The sequence below is a fragment of the Bufo bufo genome, chromosome 5 (assembly GCF_905171765.1).
Source record: "Bufo bufo chromosome 5, aBufBuf1.1, whole genome shotgun sequence".
In the NCBI taxonomy this organism is placed as follows: Eukaryota; Metazoa; Chordata; class Amphibia; order Anura; family Bufonidae; genus Bufo; species Bufo bufo.
In genome coordinates, this window is record NC_053393.1 from 251,858,727 (window position 1) to 251,884,389 (window position 25,663).

Sequence of the window (25,663 nt, forward strand, 5' to 3'; positions counted from 1 at the left end):
ATGATAGTCATATATTTGAGTCAATATATTTCACCTTTATTTATGAAAAAATCCCAAATTTACCAAAAATTTTGAAAAATTCACAATTTTCCAAATTTCAATTTCTCTGCTTCTAAAACAGAAAGTCATACCTAATAAAATATTTATTACTTAACATTCCCCACATGTCTACTTTATGTTTGCATCATTTTGGAAATGTCATTTTATTTTTTTAGGACGTTAGAAGGCTTAGAAGTTTAGAAGCCATTCTTACAATTTTTAAGAAAATTTCCAAAACCCACTTTTTAAGGACCAGTTCAGGTCTGAAGTCCCTTTGTGGGGCTTACATAGTGGAAACCCCCATAAATGACTCCATTGTAGAAACTACACCCCTCAACTTACTCAAAACTGATTTTAAAAACTTTGTTAACCCTTTAGGCGTTCCACAAGAATTAAAGGAAAATGGAGATGAAATTTCTAAATTTCACTTTTTTGGCAGATTTTCCATTTTATAATTTTTTTTTCTTTAACACATTGAGAGTTAACAGCCAAACAAAACTCAATATTTATTACCCTGATTCCGCGGTTTACAGAAACACCCCACATGTGGTCGTAAACTGCTGTACGGGCACACGGCAGGGCGCAGAAGGAAAGGAATGCCATACGGTTTTTGGAAGGTAGATTGTGCTGGATTGGTTTTCTGAACGCCATATGTTTTTTATTTTTGTGCCGATCGTCTTGTGCAGGGGCTCGTTTTTTGCAGAAAGTGTTGAGGTTTTTATTGGTACCATTTTTGGGTACATAGGATTTTTTGATCATTCATTATTACACTTTATGGGGCAAGGTGACCCAAAAATTGGCTGTTTTGGAACAATTTTCATTTATTTATTTTTACAGCGTTCATCTGAGGAGTTAGGTCATGTGATAGTTTTATAGAGAAGATCGTTACGGACGTGGCAATACCTAATATGTATACTTTTTCTTATTTATTTAAGTTTTACACAATAATAGCATTTTTGAAACCCAAAAAATGATGTTTTAGTGTCTTTATAGTCTGAGAGCCATAGCTTTTTTATTTTTTGGGCGATTGTCTTAAATAGGGTATAATTTTTTGCGGGACGAGGTGACGGTTTGATTGGTACTATTTTGGGGGTCATAAGCCTTTTTGATCGCTTGCTGTTGCACTTTTTGTGATGTAAGGTGACAAAAATAGCTTTTTGGGCACAGTTTTTTTAATTTTATTTTTATGGTGTTTATCGGACGGGGTCTATCATGTGATATATTTATAGAGATGGTCATTACGGACGCGGTGACACCTAATATGTGTATTTTATTTTTTCATTTTTTTATAGGAAAAGGCAATTTTCTTTTTTCTAATTTTACATTTTTATTTATTTATTTTTACTTTTATTATTTTCACTTTTTTTTTTTTATCAGTTCCCTCTTGGATCTTGAAGATCCAGTGGGGCTGATAGTTGTACTATACTTTGCAATGCTCTTGCATTCCAAAGTATAGTACTTCCAGATTGCCTGTAGGTGGCAGCACTGGACGCCTTTGCCATGGCAACCATCGGGTGCTGCAATCACAGCGCTGCAGCCCCGATGGTGGAGAGAGGGCGCTCCCTCCCTCTGTTAACCCCATGGATGCCGCAACCGCGGCATCTATAGGGGTTACAGGAGAGTGTCAGCATAGAGCTGACACTCTCTGCTGATGGCGGCGGCTCAGTAATGGAGCCGCCGCCATCGCACACAGCAGGGGGATCGGGGGGGGGGGGCAGCGCTGGAAAGGGGGGGGGTTCGGGAGGCTGCCCACAATATCGAGGAAGGCTGGGGCAGGAGGGGCGGCTAGAAAATTAATGCAGGGGGCGGACCGCATGCCATCAGCGCAGGAGAGGGGCACAGATCGTCGGGGCACAGATTGTCGGGGCACAGAGGGGCACTAAGGGCTTGGAGGGGCACAGATCGGGGGGGGCATGAGGAACACTATCGGCTTTCAGGCTCTGATCTGCAGAGCGCAGATCAGAGCCTGAAACCGGCATTTTAACACTGCCGCGATCCGATTGGTTAGTCTGCACAGACTAACCAATCGGATCGATTGCCGGCAAGGGGCCACTCTGATTGGCCCCTTGCTGGCATTACTAGACTGTATGCTGTCCGTGACAGCACCAGGGCAGGGGCAGAAGCTTTAATCCAAGCGCTTTGCAGCGCTTGGATTAAAGAGCTGGCTTGACGTCTATACACGTGGTAGCTGCACGGGGCATGTGCAGCTATCACGTATATATACAGATTGCAGTCGTGAAGAGGTTAATCTAGTAAAAAAGAAAAGATATTTAGTCACCAGTCCGCAAAAATGTTCCGCTGCAGGTCCGAGGAGTGTTGTGGGGTCAATCACACTTTCATGGAGTATACATATAGGGTTCGGACCGCGCGTGTCATAAATAGATGGTATACAAACAGTTTTTTTCTCCTTCTCCTTTTAGAAAAAGTACCGAGGTCTGCAGATGTCCTATTTGTAGATATCCTCCGTACGGATTTACACTATTATAATTTTTATAAGTTGCAGGATATCTACAAATAGGACATCTGCAGACCTCTGTACTTTTTCTAAAAGGAGAAGGAGAAAAAAACTGTTTGTATACCATTTATATTTTAATCTGGCTGTTATACTGGGACTTGCAATTGTTGATTTGGACATGACTGAGTGGTGAGCTGACCTTCTTTATGTGAGTTCCATGTATCAGTCACTAGACTACACACTCATTTTCCTTCAAGAATTCAGCCTTAATTTAACAATCATCAGAAAGGGCCACATACAGTATTAGTGTTTCATATGAGCAGCACTTGGGTTACTATCACACTAGCGTTCGGGGCTCCGCTTGTGAGCTCCGTTTGAAGGCTCTCACAAGCGGCCCCGAACGCATCCGTAGAGCCCCAATGCATTCTGAGTGGATGCGGATCCGCTCAGAATGCATCAGTCTGACAGCGTTCAGCCTCCGCTCCGCTCAGCAGGCGGACACCCGAACGCCTGGCCGTGCGGAGGCAAACGGATCCGTCCAGACTTACAATGTAAGTCAATGGGGACGGATCCGTTTGAAGTTGACACAATATGGCCCAATTTTCAAACAGATCCGTCCCCATTGACTTTCAATGTAAAGTCTGGACGGATCCGTCTGAACAACTTTCACACTTAGAATTTTTTCTAAACTATTCTGAACAGATCCAAACGTCTGCATTATAGGAGCGGATCCGTCTGTGCAGACACCAGACGGATCCGCTCTGAACGCAAGTGTGAAAGTAGCCTAAGAGAGCTGAACAGATGTGATATATAGTTTTCTGGGAAAAGGGTCAGAAAACCTTGTAATGTATACATTTAAATTCCTGCTTTTTCATAGTTCACTTGTACAAAGGGGCCATCTTATTGGTGTCTGAAAGCTATCATTGTATAAACTCTAACGATTCATGTTGGGCAATAATCGTGTAGTGTAAGAGCGTGTGGCAACTGATCGATTGTACTGAAAACGCTTGTTCAATACTTGTACAATCGCTTATGTCAGGGCTTGACAAATTTCCTTGGAATCTAGGAGCCAGCTAAAAAAGTTAGGAGCCAGGCGGAGCCGCGTCATAAAATCTATATTGCGATCTAATTTTAAGCATGTGCGATATGCGATATATTGTTTTCTATATTTGGGGGGGGGGGGTGTTTAAACTTTTTTTTTTTACTTTTTATCTATTAGCCTCCTTAATAGAACCCTTGTCATATTCACCCTAATAGAGCTCTATTAGGGTGAATAGGACTTTACACTCTCCCTGCTGCCCTGGGCTTTGTGCACACAACAGCAGGGAGCTGACCATGGCAGCCAGCCTATCATGTGCCCCTCAGCCTCTGATCAGCCTCTGATCAGCCCCCCCAGCCTCTGATCAGCCCCCCCAGCCTCTGATCAGCCCCCCAGCCTCTGATCAGCCCCTCCAGCCTCTGATCAGCCCCCCCAGCCTCTGATCAGCCCCTCCAACCTCTGATCAGCCCCTCCAGCCTCTCCCTCTTATCAGCCCCCCCTCCCTTCCCAGTATTAATCATTGGTGGCAGTGGGCAGTTCCGATCGGAGTCCCAGCAGTGTAATGCTGGGGCTCCGATCGGTTACCATGGCAGCCAGGACGCTACTGAAGTCCTGGCTGCGATGGTATGTTAGTGAGCAGCATTATACTCACGTGCGCCGTGATCGCCAGGAGCTCCTTCTTCTCATAGGTCTGTGCGGCGCATTGCTAATGCTATAAGCATTAGCAATGAGCCGCACAGACAGAAGAAGGAGCGCCCGGCGGCCACGGCGCACGTGAGTATAATGCTGCTCACTAACATACCATCGCAGCCAGGACTTCAGTAGCGTGACTCCTGGCTGCCATGGTAACCGATCGGAGCCCCAGCATTACACTGCTGGGACTCCGATCGGAACTGCCCACTGCCACCAATGCAGACAAACATTCCTGGCACCCGACCTCTGACAGGCCGCTGTGATCCGCGCGATTAACCCCTCAACTGAGGGGTTAATCGCGCGGATCACAGCGTGCAGTCATAGGGGCAGGGATATGGCCGGCACATTGGTATTCACGCATTCATTGGTGGCGCAGTGGCCACAGTCCCTCCCCTCCTCCTCCTACTCTGTTCTCATTGGTGGTCAGCGGCAGCCGCGCACAGTAAGGAGGGAGGGACTCCTCTCCTTCTCCACTGTGCCGGCTCAGGAGAACATGGTGCGCGCAGAGAGCGCGTCTTTGAAAACGTGCTGACAAATACCCAAGCGCCAGGACCAAATTCCTGGTCGCCATGGCGACCTGGCGCCTGGGATTTGTCGAGCCCTGGCTTATGTGAATGAATACATTGTTTGTTGTAATTGAACTGTGGTAATGTAAAAGTGCATAATGTGATCTTTTGGCAATGTGAATGATGTAAAAACAGGTGTGTTTCATGTAAATAGTTGCTGCCATGTACGGAAACCTATGAGGCCTTATAAAACATTTTTTAAGAATGAAAAAAAAAAATTTGTTTTAAGTGCCCCTTTTCCCCTCGTCAAGCTAATTTTCTATAAAAAAACATATTCGGTATTGCGGCATCCATAACGATCTGCTCTCTAAAAAATAACGCATGATCTACCCCATCAGGTGAACGCCATAAAAAAAAATTAATCGGTGCCCATTTTTTTGTCACCTCACAAAAAGCATAAGTGATCAAAAAGTCATACTGTATGTATTCGAAAATGGTACCAATGAAAATGTCAACTCATTCCGCTCGGTGTATGCCACAATAACAAAACCCAAAAATCAATAGGACAGTTGCTGTCTCTTCTCTATCCTGTTTCCCAAAAAAAACAAATAGATAATGAAAAAGCCTCATGTACCGCAAAATAGTACCAATAATGATGGCAACTCATCCCACAAAAAAGTAAGCCCTCACACTGCTCCTTTGATCAAAAAATTAAAAAAGTATGATTCTCACAAAATGTAATTGGCTATTCAAAAGAAACAGAGCGCCCATAAACCAATTTATCAAAATTTGTGCTGCAAAAGTTAAAAGGTGGTCTTTCCCTTCTGAATCATGCAGAGTACCCAAACAGCAGTTTACATAAACATTTATGGCATTTCGGTACCCAAAAATGAATTTGCCTAACAATTTAAAAGGTTTAGTGTCAGTCTCTGATGGTATCACGTCTGGTATGGCAGGTACCAGACGTGCAGCACAGAGGGAAGGGAAACTGGGTGCCCTAACACAAGGGAGAGGGAGGAGTGGTGACCCCTAACTCGCCTACCACTGGCACCTGGCTATCCTGACATCCCTAGACGGGCTGCTCACCCGTACGCCGATCATTCCTCGTCCCTGACTTACCCTGGAAGAAGACCTAGGTAGTGAGTAGGGCAGTGGGAGCACTAGTCCTCACCACTGACACCTAGGGTAACAACAGGGAGTGGACAAACACCACATAAAACCCCGAAGGGAGACAACAAACACTATACAACAAACTGATGAGGACCGCAGATCCAACCGCACTGGTTCCAACTGCTCCAGCAACTCCACAGAAACACCACCTGAGGTCAGAATAGATAACCTGAAGGGAAGGTCTATATCTTGCAACAAGGGAAGTAGGAAGAGAGACTAAATAGTGGCTGGGAGAAGTGGCAGACCCAGAACAGCTGTAAGGAAAACTACCGATACCTAGATAGGACAAAAAGGATAGTAAATCAAAACGGGAAAACCTGGACCGGAATCCATTACCACAACTAGGTCATGGAGCAATCCCTTGAAATCAGGCGAGTAGCCACCTGCTGCGACCTTCTGACCCCAGGCACCACAGGGTCAGCGATAGGTCGTGACACCCGCGTGAGAGTACCCCTCTTTCTACAAGGGCCACCGGACACTTAGGACCAGATCTCTCTGGATGAGAGATGTGAAAAGAAGGGATTAATCTGCTGACGTTTACGTCCGATGCTGGCACCCACATTCTTTCCTCCGAGCCATAACCCTTCCAATGCACTATATATTGAAGGGAGCGACGGACAAAACAAGAATCAACAAGTTTTGCTACCTGAAATTCCAAATTGCCATCGAGAGGGGGCGGTAACGGTGATGGTTCTGGAGATGCAACATACTTTTTGAGCAACGATTTCTGAAATACGTTATGAATTTTCAATGTTTGAGGTAGCTCTAAGCGAAAAGCCACATGGTTAATGACGGCGACTATTTTATAAGGACCAATAAACCTAGGACCCAGTTTCCAAGAGGGAACTTTTAACTTAATATTTCTAGTCGACAACCACACATAGTCATTCACCCCTAGGTCCGGACCTGGCGACCATTTCTTATCAGCCATACGTTTATATCTGCCTCCCATATTTTCAAATTGCTTTGAATCTTCTGCCATACAGAGGAGAGTGACAACGTAAACCGTTCTTCTTCAGGAATCCCAGACGAAAGTCTCCTCACTGAAAGTACAAAATTGAGGATGAAAACCATATGCACCAAAAAATGGTGACTTACCAGTTGATTCTTGACGGCGATCATTTATAGCAAACTCTGCTAAAGGTAAGTACGATGACCATTCCTCCTGATTTTCAGACACAAAACACCTAAGGTAAGTCTCTAGGTTTTGGTTGGTGCGTTCAGTCTGGCCGTTTGACTGCGGATGGAAGGCTGAGGAAAAAGCGCGAGCAAAGGTTGTACAGGTGGACACAAAATCAACTACATCCTGATGCAACCTCGGCCACCAAAAATGACAAGACAATAGCTCCGAGGTTGCCCTACTACCTGGGTGCCCAGCGAGTGCAGAGTTATGATGTTCTCTTAATATTTTAAGGCGCAAGTTCAAAGGCACAAACAACTTTCCTGGGGGGCAGGAGACCGGCGCGTCCCCCTGAGCCTCCAACACCCTCCTCTCCCGGTCTGAGTGTAACGCAGAGACAACCACCCCCTTTTGTAAAATCGGCACCGGATCAGCAACCTCACCCCCTCCAGGAAAACTTCAGGATAACGCATCAGCTTTGGTATTTTTTGCCCCCGGACGATAGGTGATAACAAAATTAAACCTGGTAAAAAACAAAGACCACCTAGCTTGTCTAGGGGTAAGACGTTTAGCAGACTCAAGGTACGACAGGTTTTTATGATCTGTAATCACCATGACGCGATGAGCTGCCCCCTCCAAAAAGTGACGCCATTCCTCAAATGCTAATTTAATAGCTAAAAGTTCCCTGTTGCCTATATCATAATTTCACTCAGCTGTAGATAATTTCTAAGAAAAGAAAGCACAAGGACACCATTTAGGCTACTTTCACACTAGCGTTCGGAGCGGATCCGTCTGATGTTTCATCAGACGGATCCGCTCCGATAATGCAGACGTTCGCATCCGTTCAGAACGGATCCGTCTGCATTAAAACTTAGAAAATTTTCTAAGTATGAAAGTAGCCTGAGCGGATCCGTTCAGACTTTACATTGTAAGTCAATGGGGAACGGATCCGCTTGAAGATTGAGCCATATGGTGTCATCTTCAAGCGGATCCGTCCCCATTGACTTACATTGTAAGTGTGGACGGATCCGCTCGCCTCCGCACGGCCAGGCGGACACCCGAACGCTGCAAGCAGCGTTCAGGTGTCCGCTCACTGAGCGGAGCGGAGGCTGAGCGCTGGCAGGCGGATGCATTCTCAGTGGATCCGCCTCCACTGAGAATGCATTGGGGCCAGACGGATGCGTTCGGGGCCGCTCGTGAGCCCCTTCAAACGGAGCGCTCGAGCGGACACCCGAACGCTAGTGTGAAAGTAGCCTTACTTGGAGACAGACCCTGACACAGTACAGCCCCCACCCCCCACCTCTGATGCATCAACCTCCACAATAAAAGGTTGAGAAACATCTGGCTGGACCAGTATGGGTGCCGTGGTGAACCTCTCCTTCAGAGAAGAAAAAGCCAGTTTAGCAGCGTCAGACCATTTAGAAAAATCAGCCCCCTTTTTAGTCTAGTCATTAAAGGGGTTATCCGAGTTATGGGAAAAAAAATTAAAACCTCATAAAATTCATCAGGACATACATATACATTGGTTAAGCTTGATTTCTTAAGAGAGAAACCCATATGTCCACCTTCTCATGGTTCTGTTATTGCTGTGTTTACATGCTGAGGAGGCGTATAACAACAATGCCTGAGTTCTCCCTCATGAATATTTGTGGGCGTGAACAACCTGACCTTCCCCTCACCCTGCTCTGCACAACCTAAGTTTGCATTTTAAAAAGTCACATGATCATCTCCTAGCTCACACAGGCAGATCTTCCTGTCACATTGCAGATGCAGCTACGGCTCGGATGCAGCTACGGCTCGGATGCAGCTACGGCTCAGATGCAGCTACGGCTCGGATGCAGCTACGGCTAGGATACAGCTACGGATAGGATGCAGCTACGGCTAGGATGCAGCTACGGCTCTATCTATAAGATGGACATATAGCTGTATCTAAGCTATCACTGATTCTAAGCCACCGCTGTATCTAAGCTACAGCTGTATCTAAGCTATCACTGTATCTAAGCTATCGCTGTATCTAAGCTATCGCTGTATCTAAGCTACAGCTGTATCTAAGCTACAGCTGTATCTAAGCTACAGCTGTATCTAAGCTATCGCTGTATCTAAGCTATCGCTGTATCTAAGCTATCGCTGTATCTAAGCTATCGCTGTATCTAAGCTATCGCTGATTCTAAGCTATCGCTGTATCTCAGCTACAGCTGTATCTAAGCTGTAGCTGTATCTAAGCTGTAGCTGTATCTAAGCTATCGCTGTATCTAAGCTACAGCTGTATCTAAGCTATTACTGTATCTAAGCTATTACTGTATCTAAGCTACTGCTGATTCTAAACTATCGCTGTATCTAAGCTACCGCTGTATCTAAGCTATTGCTGTATCTAAGCTACCTCTTTATCTAAGCTTTCGCTGTATCTAAGCTACAGCTGTATCTAAGCTATTACTGTATCTAAGCTATAGATTAGATAAAGATATATCTTGGATGCAGATATAGATATAGCTATAGCTATATCTAAGCTATATGATGGACAATTATTTCCTTTTTTCCCCGGGGGGGTATTAACATTATAATGGGGACTTGATGAGGGGGCCAGGGCTGTAATAACCATCCCCAGAAGCGGGAGGGGAACGTGTAAACTGGCCCAAGTGAGGGAAGGAGCCAGACACATACCCTGCTGCTGCTGCTGGTGCTGCTGCTGGAGAAAATCTATCACCTTTGCTCTGGTAAGTATCGCACATGAGCGATCGCTTACCATCACCGAGGCTGTGTGAGGAGAGGGAGAGAGGGGCGGGCACCAAAGGCTCTGACGTCTCGTTTACAGAGCCGGGCCACTCCCTCAAGCAGGGAGACGGCTGTAAACGAAACGTCATCAGCAGAGCAGAGCCGAGGCAGTGTGAGGAGAGCTGGAGGGGGGAGGGCACCAGAGGCTCTGACGTTTCGTTTACAGAGCCTGGACACTCCCTCAAGCAGGGAGAAGCTTGTAAACGAGACGTCAGTGCCTGAGCAGGGTTGATGACGTCGGGGGTCACATGACCCAAATGTGAACTGGCTAAACAGAGCAAAATAGCTAATGTAAGTGATTTACAAAATAGTTTCATATAATACTATAAGAGTTATTAACATAAATGTATTTAACTCGGATAACCCCTTTAAGGGGTTTGACGATCACCAAATAGTTCTGAATACATTTTCTATAGAAATTGGCAAAACCCAAAAAACGCTGCAGCTCTTTCAGGTTCTCCGGAACATCCCATTCTAGAATCGCACGGACCTTCTCTGGATCCATACAGAACCCCGAAGCCGATAGCAGATACCCCAGGAATTGTACCTCCTGTACGGCGAATACACATTTTTCCAATTTAGCATATAACTTATTCGTCCGTAAAATCTGCAACACCTGCCTGACATGTATCTTGTGGGTCTCCAGATCGGGAGAATAAATCGAAATATCGTCAAGATATATTACAAAAAATCTGCCGATAAGATGACAAAAAATATCGTTGACAAAGTGTTGAAAGACAGCAGGAGCATTAGTCAGGCCAAAAGGCAAGACCAGGTTTTCATAAAGCCCCTCAGGAGTGTTAAACGCAGTCTTCTACTCACCCCCCTCTTTAATGCAAATCAGATTGTAGGCTCCCCTCAAATCCATCTTGGAAAACCACTTCGCACCAGCAATCTGATTAAATAGGTCGGGAATGAGAGGGAGGGGATAGGGGTCTCTGGTAGTTATCCGATTTAGCTCGCGAAAATCTAGGCAAGGACGCAGGCCCCCATCTTTCTTCTTCACAAAGAAGAACCCTGCAGCCATGGGTGAAGAAGAGGGTCCGATATGTTCTTTAGCCAGACTCTCGGAAATATAATCCTTCATGGCTTGTCTTTCAGGTTCAGAAAGATTATATAACCTGGTCTTAGGTAACTTTGCTCCAGGGAGCAGGTTAACCGGGCAATTATACGGACGATGGGGTGGTAACTCTTGACAACCTTTCTCAGAGAAAACATCTTCAAAATTGTTCACGAATGTTGGTCAGGTTGTAATGGAGGTGGCGGAGCAACTGCTACTTAAGCAATTGTCCCTACAATGCTCACTCCACTCCAATATCTCTCTGGCCTGCCAATCAACAACAGGATTGTGTGCTACCAACCAGGGAAGACTTAATACCATAGGAGTAGGAAGCCCTTCCAGGACATAGCAAGAAAAACCCTCATTATGGAGGGCCCCCTCCCGAAGACCAATGTTATGTAAAATGTGTGTCAGGTTCCCCTGAGTAAGAGGAGCAGAGTCGATAGCAAATATGGTGATAGCTCTAAGTAATGGACTAAAAGAAAAACCAAAGTCCGAGCAAACTGAGTGTCCACCAAATTGACCCCCACCCCACTGTCTAAGAACACAGAAATCTTCTCAGTTTTATTACCTGAAACTACCGTAGCAGGCAAAACAAACTGAGACGTACGTATGGAGGAAATGTATACACTCAGGTTTTCATCCTCCGCACAACCTGGGGTCAGTAGTTTTCCGATGGTTGTTTCCTTTTCTTAGGTACAGATGGACAAACACCAATGAAATGACATAGAAAAAACAAGCCCCAGATTTACGATGAGCCCCAGGAGGACCAACTGTCACCGCCAGATCTCTAAAAAGTTCTGACAGACGTTTTTCAGTACCTCTTGCATGATGTTCTTTTGTTTTGGTTTAGTTTTGTCATCTCTCCTCCCTCTCCCAGCTGTCATCTATTAGCAGTGATCGCCTCCCTTTATATCCCCTCCCATACTGCTTCACTTTGCGGTTTATACCACTTCCTGTATTGTGCTCACTGCTAGATGCTGCAACTGCTGGTTCCTCAGATAAGTCTATTCCTTTATTTGTGTTTTCCTGTTGGCTTGATTCTAGGTGACCCTGACTCCCTCCGTATTGAGTGCAGGGAGCCGGTGGTCGTGTCCCCTCACTATTATAGGGTTTTCATGTGTTACTCAGTCTAGGTACGGGGGCATGCAACTTTCTATCATTAAGATCTTTGCATGGGCTGAGCAGTCAGGGAGAGCTCTAGGGCTTTTGTAGGGCTCACCCATATGTTCCTTAGTTTGGGATCAAGTCAGTTGGATCTTTATTTGTGACTTCTAGTTTTCTGCAACACCATCTGTGACACCAACCTGACGAGTGGCTCCCCCTGTTTGCATAGGTTCGTCTGAGTCAGGACCAGCTGACTCCTGATTGAGAAAAGACGGTGGGGGACGAGAACTCCTCAGCCTACCCCTAAGGCATCTATCAATTCTTATAGATAGTGACATAGCGGCCTCCAGGGATATTGGAGTCTTGTACAGCGCAAGCGCATCTTTTACCTTTTCTGACAATCCTTGGCAAAACTGACTCCTGAGAGCTGGGTCATTCCACTTAGTATCCATGGCCCACCTTCAAAATTCAGAACAATAAACCTCTGCTGACCGATCTCCCTGCTGAAGCCGCCGTCTGGCCTCAGCTAGAGAGACTCGGTCAGGGTCATCATCGTATGTGAGACGCAGGGCCTCAAAAAAAACCTTTACCAACCGGAGGGCCTGGGTACCAGATGGCAGCGAAAAAGCCCAGCATTGAGGGTCCCCTTGAAGAAGGGAGATAACAATTCCCACCCGCTGTTCCTCATTACCTGAGGAATTTGGGAGCAGCCTGAAATGCAATTTTCAGGCTTCACAGAACACCACAAATTTGTCTCTTCCTCCAGAAAATCTGTCAGGGAGAGCAACCTTAGATTTCGGATTAACCTGGTTACTCATGGCAACCACTGGGCTCAAGGATTGCTACAGTTGCTGCTGCTGAAGGACCAAAACAGCAATAGGATCCATAGTGGATCTTAAAAATAAGGGCCAGATATAATATCACGTCTGGTATGGCAGGTACCAGACATGCGGCTCAGAGGGAAGGGAAACAGGGTGCCCTAACACAAGGGAGAGGGAGGAGTGGTGACTCCCTAACTCACCTACCACTGGCACCTGGCTACCTTGATGTCTCTAGACGGGTTGCTTACCCGTACGCCGATCACATGCCTCGTCCCGGACTTACCCTGGAAGAAACCCTAGGTAGTGAGTAGGGCGGTGGGAGCACTAGTCCTCACCACTGACACCTAGGGTAACAACAGGGAGTGGACAAACACCACATATAACCCTGAAGGGAGACAATAATCAGTGTACAACAAACTGAAGAGGACCGCAGATCCAACCGCACTGTTTCCAACTGCTCCAGCAACTCCACAGCAACACCACCTGAGGTCAGAATAGATAACCTGAAAGGAAGGTCTATATCTTGCAACAAGGGAAGTAGGAAGAGAGACTAAATAGAAGCTGGGAGTGGCAGACCCAGAACAGTTGAAAGGAAAACTACCAATACCTAGATAGGACAAAATGGATAGTAAACCAAAACAGGAAAACCTGGAACGGAATCCATTCCCACAACTAGGTCATGGATTGATCCCTTGAAATCAGGCGAGTAGCCACCCGCGGCGACCTTCTGACCCCAGGCACCACCGGGTCAGCGATAGGTCGTGCCACCCTCGTGACAGATGGCTACAGCTGGGCACAACATATTGGGTGCTGAAATGCTATAGATGTGTAAAACTTGCAATTTTCACTTTGCGTGGTCTGCTGCACGTTAATTTCTGCAAAATATGCAAAATGCTCACTTAATAACTACCTTAACCCCTTATGGACCGGGCTCATTTTCACCTTAAGGACCAGGCCATTTTTTGCAAATCTGACCACTGTCAATTTATGTGTGAATAACTTTAAAACGGTTTTACTTATCCAGGCTATTCTGAGATTGTTTTTTCGTCACGTGTTGTACTTCATGACACTGGTAAAATGGAGTTAAAAATTTGCAAGTTTCAATTTCTCTACTTCTATAAATCATAGTAATATCTCCAAAAATAGTTATTCATTTACATTCCCCATATGTCTAATTCATGTTTGGATCATTTTGGTAATGCCATTTTTTTTTTTTGGGGACGTTACAAGGCTTAGTAGTTTAGAAACAAATCTTGAAATTTTTCAGAAATTTTCCCAAACCTACTTTTTAAGGACCAGTTCAGGTCTGAAGTCACTTTGTGAGGCTTACATAATAGAAATATAATTATAATAATAGACCCCAATTTGGAAACTACACCCCTCAAGGTATTCAAAACTGATTTTACAAACGTTGTTAACCCTTTAGGTGTTCCACAAGAGTTATAGGCAAATGGAAATGAAATTTCCTAATTTAAATTTTTGGGCAAATTTTTCATTTTAATCCATTTTATCCAGTAACAAAGCAAGGGTTAACAGCCAAACAAAGCTCTATTTATTGCCCTGATTTTGTAGTTTATAGAAACACCCCATATGTGGTCGTAAACTACTGTACGGGCACACGGCAGGGCGCAGAAGGAAAGGAACACCATATGGTTTCTGGAAGGCAGATTTTGCTGGACTGGTTTATTTACACCATGTCCCATTTAAACCCCCCCCCCCCCCCCTTTTACACCCCTAGAGTAGAAACTCCACAAAAGTGACCCCATTTTGGAAACTACACCCCTCAAGGTATTCAAAACTGATTTTACAAACTTTGGTAACCCTTTAGGTGTTCCACAAGAGTTATTGGCAAATGGAGATGAAATTTCTGAATTTAATTTTTTTTTTCAAATTTTCAATTTTAATCTATTTTATCCAGTAACAAAGCAAGGGTTAACAGCCAAACAAAGCTCTATTTATTGCCCTGATTCTGTAGTTTATAGAAACACCCCATATGTGGTTGTAAACTACTGTACGGGCACACGGTAGGGCGCTGAAGGAAAGGAACACCGTATGGTTTCTGGAAGGCAGATTTTGCTGGACTGGTTTATTTACACCATGTCCCATTTGAAGCCCCCCTGATGCACCCCTAGACTAGAAACTCCCAAAAAGTGACCCCATTTTGGAAACTACGGGATAAGGTGGCAGTTTAGTTGGGACTAATTTTAGGGTACATATGATTTTTGGTTGCTCTTCATTAAATTTTTGTGAGGCAAGGTTACAAAAAATTGAAATTCTGAAATTTCATCTCCATTTGCCAATAACTCTTGTGGAACACCTAAAGGGTTAAAAAAAAGTTAGTAAAATTAAGTTTTGAATACCTTGAGGGGTGTTGTTTCTTAGATAAGGTCACTTTTATGGAGTTTCTACTCTAGGGGTGCATCAGGGGGGCTTCAAATGGGACATGGTGTAAAAAAAAACAGTCCAGCAAAATCTGTGTTCCAAAAAGCATATGACGCTCCTTTCCTTCTGCGCCCTGCCGTTTGGCCATACAGAATTTTACGACCACATATGGGGTGTTTCTGAAAACTACAGAATCAGGGCAATAAATATTGAGTTTTGTTTGACTGTTAACCCTTGCTTTGTTAACAGTAAAAATGGATTAAAATGGAAAATTTGGCAAAAAATAGCTGTTTTGGCACCATTCTTTTTAATTTTTTTTGACTGTTCATTTGAGGGGTTAGGTCATGTGTTATTTTTATAGAGCAGATTCTTACTGATGCGGCAATACCTAATGTCTTCTTTTTAAAATGTATTTAGGTTTTACACTATAATATCCTTATATCCTAATATCCTAAACATTTTAGTATCTCCATAGTCAGTTTTTAGCTTATTGTCTTAAATAGGGGCTCATTTTTTGCGGGATGAGAGGACGGTTTTATTGGCACTATTTTGGGGTGCATATAACTTTTTGATTGCTTGTGTAGGAGAGTCCCCGGAATAATAATGGACGGACGATACGTGCCACCAGAGGTCCTGGCCTCGGTGGAGTAAGAACCGGATCATTGCGGTTACAGCGGCGAATGCTGCTGGCGCAGCGTGTCCGGGCCGGTTTTTACTGGGAACAGGTAAAGAGTTGGGGGGGTGCCTGTTCCCCACGGCCAGCCCAGGTTTTTGGTGGAGCTGGGCCTTTAAAGAACCCAGCCTGCTGATGATGGGGGTGGGGTGTGTCTTGCTGTGCTGGAGATTTCCACAGACAGAGTGAGTGCTGGAGAAGGAGAGTCTGGGCGCAGCACACATTGAAGGATAATCCTGGGACCTGTGGTGCTACGAGCCGAAGTGGCTCTGGCCTGAGGGAGACAAAGGCAGGTAGCCTACAAGCCTGCAGAAACTGCTGTGGTCTGTCCAAAACAAGGTGACTCAAACCTGCTGTTTATTTTCTATGGAAGGACTTTTGTTTTATGCACTATGTGGATATGCACCTGTGTGGTCTGCACATTGCCTGTTATGCCTTTGGTGTGAATAAAGTCACGGTGAACCACAAAGACTGTCTGTGATTGCCTCAATACTGCCGCCGCTACCGTAGCCTACCACGAGCACATCCCCACACTTGCTATTACACTTTTTGTTATGTAAGATGACAAAAAAAAGCCCCTACTTAAGACAATCGGCTACAAATAAAAAATAAACTGATTCTCAGACTATGGAGATACTAAAATGTTTTTTTTTTGTTTTTGTTTAAAAAAAGAATATTATAGTGTAAAACCTAAATACATTTTAAAAGGTAGACATATTAGGTATTGCCGCGTCCGTAAGAATCTGCTCTATAAAAATAACACATGACCTAACCCCACAAATGAACACAGTCAAAAAAATAAAATAGAAACGGTGTAAAAAAAGCCATTTTTTACACCGTTTTTATTTCATTTTTTTTTACTGTGTTCATCTGAGGGGATTAAGGCATGAGAGCCATATTTATTTTTTATTTTTTTCTGGGCGATTGTCAGTGGCTAAATCAAATTAAAATTGGGGAAGGCAATTATAAATTTAGTACTCCATGGAAGTGTGGTACTCCCTGAAGCAACCGTCAATGCAGAGGCCCGGATGATCAGGGCACGTGTCACACTGAGTGGTGGTGTCCTTCCGTATCCCCCTCCTGTGACACACTCTGCACTTTGTTTGGGACCGCCCCGTCTTTCCAGTATGGGGGACCACACCTGGAAAGTGTTGACCAGGGACGATCCGGGCGCCTCCAGTTCCCGAGGTACTCCGGCCTGCTCTTTCCTGGTCAGAAAAGATCAGGGCCTTGAGGACTGCCTCATAGAACTGGAGGAATTTCCCTGTGTTGCCAGCGCTCCGGGACAGCACAAAAGATTTGTACATGGAAACCTGTACCAAGTAGACTGCAACTTTTTTGTACCATGCCCGGGTTTTGCGCATGGCATTATATGGCTTGAGGACTTGATCAGAGAGATCAACTCCTCCCATATACCGATTGGAGTTGACGATACAATCGAGCTTTAGAACCGTTGCCGCGGTACCTCGCACAGGGACAGGGGTGATGCCGTTACTGTGAATTGTGGACAGTACAAGGACATCCCTCTTGTCCTTATATCTGACCAGCAACAGGTTTCCACTGGTAAGGGCACGGGTCTCACCCCTGGGGATTTTTCCGCACAGTCCCACAAGCGGACGTGGATCTGGCGGCGAGGGACTGGAACAAGGGGATACTAGTATAAAAGTTATCCACGTACAGGTTGTAACCCTTATCTAGCAGTGGGTGCATAAGGTCCCACACAAGTTTCCCACTAACACCCAGAGTGGGGGGACATTTTGGGGGTTGAATACAGGAATCTCGCCCCTCGTACACACAAAACTTGTATGTGTACCCTGAGGTACTCACAAAGTTTGTACAGATTCACGCCATACCTCGCCCGCTTAGAGGGAACATACTGGCGGAAAATGAGTCAACCCTTGAAAGCAATGAGAGAATCCTCAACAGCGACCTCCCTTCCAGGTACATAGGCCTCCTAAACTTTGGCCCTGAAGTGATCGATGACCGGCCTGATTTTGTACAGGCGGTCATAGGCAGGATCACCTTGGGGGGAACATGCTGCATTATCTGCATAATGCAGGCATTTCCGAATGGCCTCAAAACGGGAGCGTGTCATGGCTGTACTGTAAAGTGGGGTCTGGTAGAGGACGTCCCCACTCCAGTACAGCCTGACACTGGGTTTTTTGACTATGCTCATGTGCAGCACGAGGCCCCAAAATGTCATCATCTCGGCTGCACTGACCGGAGTCCAGCCACCGACCCTAGCCAAAAAGGAGCCCGGGTGTTGAGCAATGAACTGTTGGGCGTACAAGTTCGTTTGCTCCACCATCAGATTCACTAAGTGGTCACTGAAAAAAAGACAAAAATAGTCATATTCAGTGAAGCCCACTGTGGGAATCTGAATTCCTGGTTGGCCAACAAAATCAGGAATCACAGGCTCAAAATCCTCTAGGGTACACCATGCAAGTTCACCAGTAAGAGCTCGGGTGGACTTATCTGGTGGGCCGGAAAGCGGTCCCCTTGCTCCGCTTGGCGGCGTCTCCTCTGCCTTACGGGCTCATCATCATCGCTAGGTGATGAGGAGGACGCGGATGACAAGAGGAAAGTGGGGTCATCGTCATCCTCGTCCTCACTGGGGCTCTCGAAGTCGGAGGCAAGCAGGGCTTATGCCTCCTCGGCCGAGAACATCTGGCAGGCCATAGGGGAGTGTGTGTGTGCGGGTGTGTGTGCTGAAAACTTTATTTAGTGTGCGTGTGTGTGGGGGCGCGGGTGTTCGCGTACTTATCCCTAAACCTAACAGGAAAAAAACTAATTAAAAAAAAGCCCCAAAAATGTGAAAAAAAAAATTCTAACTCGCTGATCAGTGGTCCAAAGCTGATCAGCGGTGGGGTGGGCGATGCACTAACAGTGGCCGGACACTAAGAGTGCCGGCCACAGTCAGCACACGCACGCAAAAAAAAGTGCTTGCGCCCCAAAAAATGTGTGTGGAGTGGGTGGGGGCAAGCCTCAGCACCCCTAGAAGGGTCTAGGGTCACACAGCTGAGTGTGCTGTGGACCCCAGACACCCGATCAGGGTGATGCAAAAATACAACTTTCCCCCCCCCCCCCTAAACTTTCCCTGACTATCCCTACCTATCTAAGCTCTCCCTAACCTGTCCCTATTGTACCTTTTTAGTGCCAGATGCACTATGGTGGCTCAGCTGGGGTGCTGGGCTCCGGAGCTAGACGCTGCTCCTCTCTCCACGGCTCTGGACACAGAAAGGAGGAGGAGAGCAGAGCTGCAGTAAGTTAAACCTCCCACCTGCCCTGCAGCTAATCGGAAGCGATCCTGAGAGGTGATGTCACCATCACCTCTCAGGATCGCAGGATGGTGATTGGGGGTGTATTATCACACCACCGATCACCATCCTATTCCGGGTTATCGGGTCACCAGAGACCCGAATAACCCGGAAACGTGGCAAACCGCAGGTCTGAATTGACCTGCGGTTTGCTGCGAACGCCGATACGGGGGGGGGGGTCACAGGACCCCCCTCGGCATTGTCCCAGGGTGCCTGCTGATTGATTTCAACAGGCACCTAGTTCCGATCACCGCCCGCCGCCACAACAGGTTAAGGGGTGTAGCTACCAAAATGGGGTCACTTCTTGGGGGTTCCATATATTATTTCACTTAAAAGCATCTACAGTTGTAAGCACAAGCGGCATAAACCACCACATGGGCCTTTAATGCACATGGTTCTCTTTTACTCCTGAGCCCTATGTTATGTCCAGGCAAAAGATTAGGTCCACATGTAGGGTGTTTCTAAAAGCAGCAATCACAGTATATGAATAAGTGGGCTTGATTTTCACACTGACTTATGACGGGCACAAAATATTGGGGACTGAAATGGCATATTTGTGTAAAAATTGCAATTTTCACTTTGTACAATGTGCTGAGTATAAATTTTTGAAAAATAACCGAGGGGTCAAAATGCTCACTACACCCATTGGTAAATTCTGTAAGGGAAGTGGTTTCTAAAATGGGCTCACTTCTTGGGGGTTTCTTTTTTTTTACTTAACCTCAGAGCATCTGTATTTGTTGGCCAGTGCTGTATAAATAACCAAAGTAGGCCTCAAATGCACATGGTGCTCTTTTTCTTTTGAATCCTGCAGTGGGGGCAAACAGCAGTGTGCAACCAGATTTGGGGTGTTGCCATATTCAAGAGAACCTCCTGTGACCACTTGTGAAAATTGGAAAAAATTAAATGTGTCACAACTCCTGTGTGGTTTAAGCACTCACTACATGCCTCAATAAATTCCTTGAGTGGTGTAGTTTCCAAAATAGGGTCACTTTTTGAGGTTTTCCACTGTAGGGGTACCTCAGGGTATCTTCAAATGCAACATGACACCCGAAAACCATTCAAATAAAATCTGCCATCCAAAAGCCATATGGAACTCCTTCCCTTCTAAGACCTCTGGTGTGCCCACACAGTAGTTAAGACCACATGTGAGGTGTTGCCATATTCAGGAGAAATAGGGCAACAAATTGTGGGATGTTACTGCTTGTGTAAATGAGAAATCTGGAGCTAAAGCAACATTTTACTGGAAATTTTTTTTTTTCTAATTTTCACAGCCAAATGTTTCTAAATTCTATGAAATGCATGTGGAGTCAAAGCTGTTGATACACCTCTCAATAAATTCCTTGAGGGGTGTCGTTTCCAAAATGAGGAAACTTTTTTGAGTTTTCTATTATAGGGGTACCTTGGGGCCTCTTCAAATATGACATGGTGCCCAAAACCAGTACAGCAAAATCTTCCCTCCAAAAACCATATGATGCTCTTTCCCTTCTGAGCACTTCCTTCCCTGCCATTTGCCCATACAGCAATTAACAACCACATATGGGTGTTTCTGCAAACTGAAGAAATCAGGGTAATAAATAGGGAAGTTTGTTTTGCTGTTAACCCTTGCTATGTTACAGAACAAAATGGATTAAAATGAAAAATCTGCAAAAAAAGTTAAACTTTGAAATTTCCTTTAATTCTTGTAGAACGTCTAAGGGTTTAAAATGTTTGTAAAATCAGTTTTGAATAATTTGAGGGGTGTAGTTTCAAAAATGGGGTGGCTTCTAATATGGAAGCTCCACAAATGGCTTCATAACTGAATTGGTACTTAAAAAAATGGGTTTTGGAAATTTTCTTAAAACTTTTAAAAATTTCTTCTCAAATTCTAAGCCTTGTAATGTCCTAAAAAAATTTTATATTTACAAAATAATGCCAACATAAAGTAGACACATAGGGAATATTAATGATTCTTTTATGAGGTATCACTATCCGTCAAATTTAGAAAATTGTGAATATTTTCCAACTCTGTAAATGTGGGATTTTTTTTATAAATAAAGTTAAACCATATCATCTGAAATTCATCACTAGCATGAAGTACAATGTGCCGCGAGAAAAAAAAAATCTCTGAATGGCTTGGATAAGTAAAAGCATTCCAAAGTTGTTACCACATAAAGTGACACATGCCGGATCTGGAAAATTTGGCTTTGTCAGGAAGGTCAAAAATAGCTGTCAGGAAAGGGTTAAGCCAGTAAACAATGACATGAGAACAAATTTGTACCCTATAATCTCTGCATGAAAATGCTTGTCTGTCATCGGCTTTACATGACTAAATGTGATTTGTGTTATTAATTGCCTAAATGATTATCTACTAGTCTAGATGCACCTTTATACAGAGAATGCTTTCAGTCACTGATAACTGAAGCTCAGTAAGATCAGAGATTTAAAATGTATAAAATTGCAAGTTTTATTGAATCTTTTCACACAAAACTATCAAAAACTGCCCAGCTTTCGCTGTATAACACACTGCCTACAGATTGCACTGCATTTTATGGTGACAGGTTCTCTTCTATGGGTGTATGTGTTTTACAATAATCTTTTATAGTTATATGTGGGTGGAATGTTATTATACCGTATATCACTTCAGTATCAAGCATTCATTTAGCAGTCAACTATGGTTAGAGCAGCTTTTAGGATAAAATGTTCATCTGGAAGGACTCCATCAGCTCTTGTATTTTCACCAGATAGCCCGTGACCATTACTGCCTTGGGATGAAGCACACTGCATATTTTCTACCTCAATGAGAATATTCTTTTTGTTTCTTCCCATTGACATATCACACTGTTCATGATGAAACCCATGGAAAAGTAATAAACGTTTTTACAGGTTTCCTTGCTATAATTTGTGCAAATAGAGATTACTGTAGGAACTGACAGCTAGGTTGTGTGATCACTGGGATGGTTGTGACATTAAAGTATCACAATTAGTCACTTGGGGCGGAGTTGAACACATTCAAGCAAGTAATAACACGTCTTGCATCTCTTAGCTGTTGGCAATGGAAACACATCAATGATGGTCAACATGGCATCACTGACATTTTATAAATGTGCTAATAGTATTGTATTTGTTCTTTTAGTGCTTGTTCTCTTGTACCTGGTATAAATCTGAACTGTCTGCCACAGCAACAAGGCTTGGAGAATGCCTGCAGAAATGGTGTTCCAGAGGATGATCTAGCAAAGCCCAAGTATTCTGAAGACAACATGGATCACACATTACATAATAAGCAATGCTTTGAAGATGGACATGGACCCTCAGCTGGAAATGAAAAACTTTGCTTAGATGCTTCCCAACATGGGAATGCTCCAAAGTATAATGATAAGAAAGCTATTTTGCCCCCTCTTTTTTATATACACCCATGTCATAATGCTGTTGACATTGAATACAATAAAACAGACAGTGGAAACAGATGCACCTCAGCTAACATACAAAACAGAAACTACAGACCTCTGAGGCGTTCACATACCACAGTTATTGAACCTTTGCACAGCGGCTCTACAGGTATCTGCAGGAAAACTAATAGATATGGAAACAAGGTATCAGGGAACCTCAACAACGAAGTCTCAGAACAACCACTGTGCAATATCTTTCATCAACGTTTTTGTGATATTATAAATGTGAAGGAAAGTTCACAGACATATGTAGAAACAGGATCCCAACAGCAGAACCTGAATAATGGAATCCAAAGAGATGATATGAATCCTCTTGATACAAATGCCTGTGTGATTCCTGGTTCTGTGAAGCAATGTTGGTAAAGTCATAGGCATTGGCATAAATTTTTGTATATTTCAGTCTCAATTGTAAAATATTTTAAATGGCACCTCTTATATAAATGTTAAAATAAGCTACATATTGACTCTACCATTATTTTTCCATCTATATATTTTTGTGTGAAAAATGTCCTAGAAATTAGAGATGAGTGAACCACTCAAGATTTGTTTCGGGTCCGGTTCGCCGACTTTATGAAAAAGTTCTGTTCGGACCTGAATTGATTCGGGCCAAACTAAAGTTGCTCCGATTGTCATGAAAGTTGCTCTATAACCCCCTGTAGCCTCCTAGGACTCTTTTTCCCCCTTCCCCTCCAAGCTCTGTCACGCAATGACAGCAATAATGATGTCTTAGTGACACTGACATATATAGCTATGAGTAAATGCGTATTTGATCTACATTTAACATACAGCGTGTTTAAAAACACACTGTGCCGGCACATGTCTCATGCTTTTTCAGATTCCAAAGCTTCTAAAAATTGTCCTTTATCAGGGGCAGATGATGTTTAAACACACACGGTGTTATGGGTTAAAAAAAAAAAAGTGGTTTGGGAGGGACTAAGCATCCAAAAATTACACAATGTCAGAATGAAAAGTGGCTCCCTTTTAATTGGGAGTAGCAGCAGTGCAGTGTGGATATGAAACGAGTATGGTATGGATATAGTGGCAAGTGGCAGCAGTAGGAGCAGTATAGCATGAAACATAAAAGGCTATCTATGGGTAGTAGTAGCAATAGTAGTAGAGATAGTGGCGGCAGATGCTTTGCGTTAATGGTGGTGGCAGTAGGGGATTAACAGCGAGGAGCAGCAGAAGCATATGGCAGAAAGGCAGGAGCATGATGGAGGCAGCAGCAGCCTTACGGAAGATGATGGTCGTCAGGTCGCAGCGATGGTATGATGGAGGCTGTAAGGAACATGATGGTTGTCAATTGGCATTAGTGGTATGATGCAGACCGCAGCAGCAGACTTGCAGAATGTGATGGTTGGAAAGTAGCATAAGTGGCATGATGCAGGCCGCAGCAGCAGAATGTGATGGTTAGAAAGTGGCATGATGCAGGCCACACCAGCAGCTGTACGGAACCTGCAGGTAAACAGACAGCAGTGGCATGATGCCGGTGGTAGCAGCAGCCATACAGAATTTGATGATTGGAAAGTGGCATAACTGGCATGATGCAGGCCACAGCAGCAGCTGTACAGAACGTGATGGTTCGAAAGTGGCATGATGCAGGTCTCAGCAGTAGTCGTACACAACGTGATGGTTGGATAGGGGCATAAGTGGCATGATGCAAACCGCAGCAGCAGCTGTACAGAATGTGCAGGTAAACAGACAGACAGCGACAGTGGCAAGATGGGGCACCACCAGCAAGCCAATGTCTACTCATTGAAAACAGCCAGAAGAGTATGAAAATCCTCCTGAATCCAGTGATGTTTTGGACAACTTGGTCATGAACCCAATTCAATATCTGTGAAGTTAAAATCTCCCATTATAGCCACTGCCAGCCTATACAGCCCACTCTGTTTGGTTATACAACTGAACTTCTATCTCATCTGTGATGTTAGGAGGTCTGTAGATTACACCACCACCTTTTCTATTGGCCCTGTCTTTCGTAAACAGTGTAAAACTCTGAATATTAACATCCCAGTTGTGTAAAGAGTCCTGCCATGTCTCAGCCACACCAACTACTATGTGTTTCTCTAGTACCATGGACTCCAGCTCCCCCATTTTGCTTGCTATACATGAACATTTAAGATTTTTAGGGCACCTTATTTTATATTGTTGGTTGTAAGAGGTTTATGTTACCAGCAACTCTGTTTTTCATGTACAGTTATGCCCAGTCACCTCCATACTTTCCTCGCTAACCCCAAACCCACTAAATACCCACTGTCCCCCTCCTATATCCCCTTCTCATATACTCTTTTTACTCCTTTATTGGTATGACCACCCACCCTCCCCCAGATCCTAGTTTAAAAGCTCATCCAGCCATCTAACCATTCCTTCCCCCAGCACAGCAGCACGCTGTAGGTGCAGCCCGTCCCTAATGTAGAGCCTGTAGCCGACAGAGAAATGAGTCCAGTTCTCCATGAATCCAAACCCTTCCTTTCTGCAACAGATTTGGAGCCACTTATTTAACTCCCTTGTGGCACTGTGAGTATTTCTGAAACCACTACTTTCGAGGTCTTGGACTTGAGCTTCTCTATTAGTTCCCTAAAATCATTTTAAGGTCCTTCCATCACTCGCTGAATTTGTCATTGGTAGCAATGTGTACCATGAACGCCAGTTCTTTGCTGCACTCCTCTTTCCATCCTTCCTTCAGCAATCATCCTCCTGGTTGCTTGGAGCGACGCCCTGCGTCAGTGTTTCTGGCCCTGGGCTTGCATCCCTAATATTAGCCAAACAGGCATACCTTATTTACTAGGGTGTGCCAGCTCAGGACTATCCTCCCTGGTACTTTTCCCCCTACCCCTTCTCGTAAATGTTACCCAGCTGCTGACGCCATAGTCCTGTTCTTTCCCTCCTCCACTCACCTCCATTTCACTGACTCCAGCCAGCGCCTGCACAGTGAGGTCTAAATCTTTCTCCAGGTTTTCAACGGTTCTGTGTGTTGCAAGCTGCACATTTAGATCCAGAATCTGGACTTCCAAATATTTATCATGCTTGCATCTAGTGCAAATGTATTCACCCTCAAACGGCTGTTCAAGGCATGCATAC

At 44.6% G+C, this 25,663-nt stretch overlaps 1 protein-coding gene across 2 annotated transcripts in view; it reads left to right on the forward strand.

Annotated features, from left to right (window-relative positions):
* Positions 1 to 23,011, forward strand: part of PKD1L1 (polycystin 1 like 1, transient receptor potential channel interacting) — a 492,422-nt gene extending 469,411 nt beyond the window's left edge. For both annotated transcript variants that reach the window (XM_040432599.1, XM_040432598.1), the window contains exon 65: positions 22,267 to 23,011. In XM_040432599.1, coding sequence (XP_040288533.1) covers positions 22,267 to 22,942 — 676 coding nt within the window. In that variant the 3' untranslated portion in view covers positions 22,943 to 23,011. The remainder of the gene's footprint in view (positions 1 to 22,266) is intronic.
* Positions 23,012 to 25,663: the final 2,652 nt, after the last annotated feature.